This window comes from Pygoscelis adeliae, unplaced genomic scaffold (genome assembly GCF_000699105.1).
Source record: "Pygoscelis adeliae isolate BGI_AS28 unplaced genomic scaffold, ASM69910v1 Scaffold27, whole genome shotgun sequence".
NCBI lineage: Eukaryota > Metazoa > Chordata > Aves > Sphenisciformes > Spheniscidae > Pygoscelis > Pygoscelis adeliae.
The window spans coordinates 3356032-3358442 of NW_008825410.1; the positions used below are offsets into that span (position 1 = coordinate 3356032).

At 36.0% G+C, this 2411-nt stretch overlaps 1 protein-coding gene across 1 annotated transcript in view; it reads right to left on the reverse strand.

Annotated features, from left to right (window-relative positions):
• Positions 1-2411, reverse strand: part of CDK14 (cyclin-dependent kinase 14) — a 321566-nt gene that overhangs the window by 219800 nt on the left and 99355 nt on the right. Inside the window, exon 5 of the mRNA XM_009330527.1 lies at positions 1271-1277. Within this exon, the coding sequence (XP_009328802.1) occupies positions 1271-1277 (7 nt within the window). The remainder of the gene's footprint in view (positions 1-1270; positions 1278-2411) is intronic.

The window sequence follows — 2411 nt, forward strand, 5'->3', positions numbered from 1 at the left end:
GAGGGGAGAGGAAGGAGAAATAAAAAACAAAATTAAAGCAGAAACAGTATTTCTCATAATAGAACTTGTTTCCCATCATGTACTTATTCAATTTCTTCCTGTCAATGCCAGTGATTCATTTATAGCACTGTAAGAAACACTTCATAGCTTCCATAATGTCAACTTTATACTTTCACACCCAGATGCAATCCAAGAAATGATCTCAGTTTTCTGTGAGTCAGTCTGTTTCCTTTCTATCACAGCACTAAACTAAAGCTTTGTTAAGAAGTACCACATTGTAAAATATGGTTTTAAAGTATCTGTCCTTTATTTGATCAAATTGTTCAAAGAAAAAAGCATATGATTTTCATCAATTACCCCACTTGCATTATATCTGTATTTATACTGATTGTCTCCTTCTGCATCACACCCATAATTATTGCCCTCAAAAAGCTATGGAACTCTGAGATGGGAAATATTTTTTAGGTCATTCTGGCCGTTTCCTGATAGGGCAGGATTGTTCCTAAGGTACATTCCTGACTACATGGCCCAGGCTAGTGTTAGGTTATAATGACTCTCATTTATAAGATTAAAAAAATTTTGTGCTCCAAGAGATGAAACTTCACAACAGGTCACTCTAGTTTCAAATCTATTTGGCTAGTTTCACTTCTAGCATTCAAAATTTCACCATGCATGAATCACATTCAAGGCCTTGCAAAACAAATCCAGTTGGTTCAGTTTATCCAAATTAAATCTCACAAAAACTGAACGAAAGATAAAAACTGGTATCGATTACCCTCCTCAAGAACAAACTCATACTCTGAAACTTTAAGAGACTCCCCAGGTATGACAAGCAATGGTGAGGATAGATTACCGAAAAGGCATAATACAGTTGCCAAAATAATAATAATAGTTATTATTATTATTATTGCAATTTCTTTCTGTAAAAGCAAAATTAGCCTTTACAGCCACAAAGCCCAAGGAAGCACTGGAGCTTTCACACTCCTGTAGTCATGGAGGCAATTCCCTATTGTACCAGGCCGTAGAAGATATATTAATTTTTCTAAGCAAGATGATACAAACACCTACCAAGCCTGAATTCATCTTCTCCCTCAGGCTTTTAATTTTTTTAGTTAGATGACTTCAGTGACAGGATGGCTACCGTATTGTTTCTTCTAATTATTCTTCTTTTACAATTGCCAGAATCTTATTAGCCCTATACATGGCATTGCATAATGACTCTGAGCAACTTAAGAAACCCTGGTTATCAAAAGATGGTTTAACTCATCACCTTCCAACTATTCATAATACTTCAGACTGGCACCAGTTCAAGTCTCAGGCCACTAGTCACTGCTGAAAGATAATTATCAGCTTAACCCTACTGGATTATCTGGATTTCTCCTTATAATTGCCTTACATATATTTTTGTTTAGATTTAAACAGGACTTCTGGCATCAGAAGAAGATAAGCCTTGCCCCAAGTAACTTCCTGTGTCATGCACAGACAGGAGAATAAACCGTAATAAAAGTAGAAGTAGAAAGACTGATGACAGACATGCGGTTCATATACCAGTGTAGTTTTCAATTCCTCCGTCTACACACCACCCTACCTATCACATACATATAAATAAGTTAGCATACATATAAATAAGTTAGACACCCAATAAATTGATTATTTTACGATAGATGAAATAACTGTGCAGGAGGAATTTAAATAAGAAAAGCAAGATCATTTTGCAGATCAAGAACAGGACAGATGTTGTGTTCAGAGAAGGCAATGCAGAATACAACGGAAAAAAAGCAGATCAAGGAGGTACTAAGGAAATAGGGATGTGGAGTCTCTTGCCAGAGAGACAGGCAAATAGCACGCAGCATTGTGTAGATTATGTTCTTTTTAATGCAAAGTTCTACATTTCATTGATTCATTAAGAGTAATAAATAACACAAACAGCAATAGTATGGAACTCATTTCGAAGAATTCACAATTAAACACAGTAGGTGGGCTATGCTATTTAGTTATCACTGCCACTTTGTCATTGGTACCTGTCATCATCTTGATAGACATCATGGCAAATCTTAATACTATCGAAATGGTCGAACTAATCTCAAGTAGTGTTCCTCTGGGATTTCATTCTCCCCTTTAGTATTATTTATCTCCAATACATCAATCTATAACTTCCAGAATGAAACAGCCTCCTTATTCTCATTTACTACCCAGTCATTAAAACCTTTTTTTTCAGCTCATTTTCTATAAACAGGAGTGTATAAATCTGGCGATGTGAGAAATGATGACGTATCATCAATTAAAAGATAGGTGTGTATATTCACATCCTTTAACTATTCTCCCACTGATGAAACCTCAGAATGCAGTTAGATGCTGCTGCAGAGATGAGCTGAGGGCTACCTTAGGGTATAGCCTTGTTCCTGCTAAAT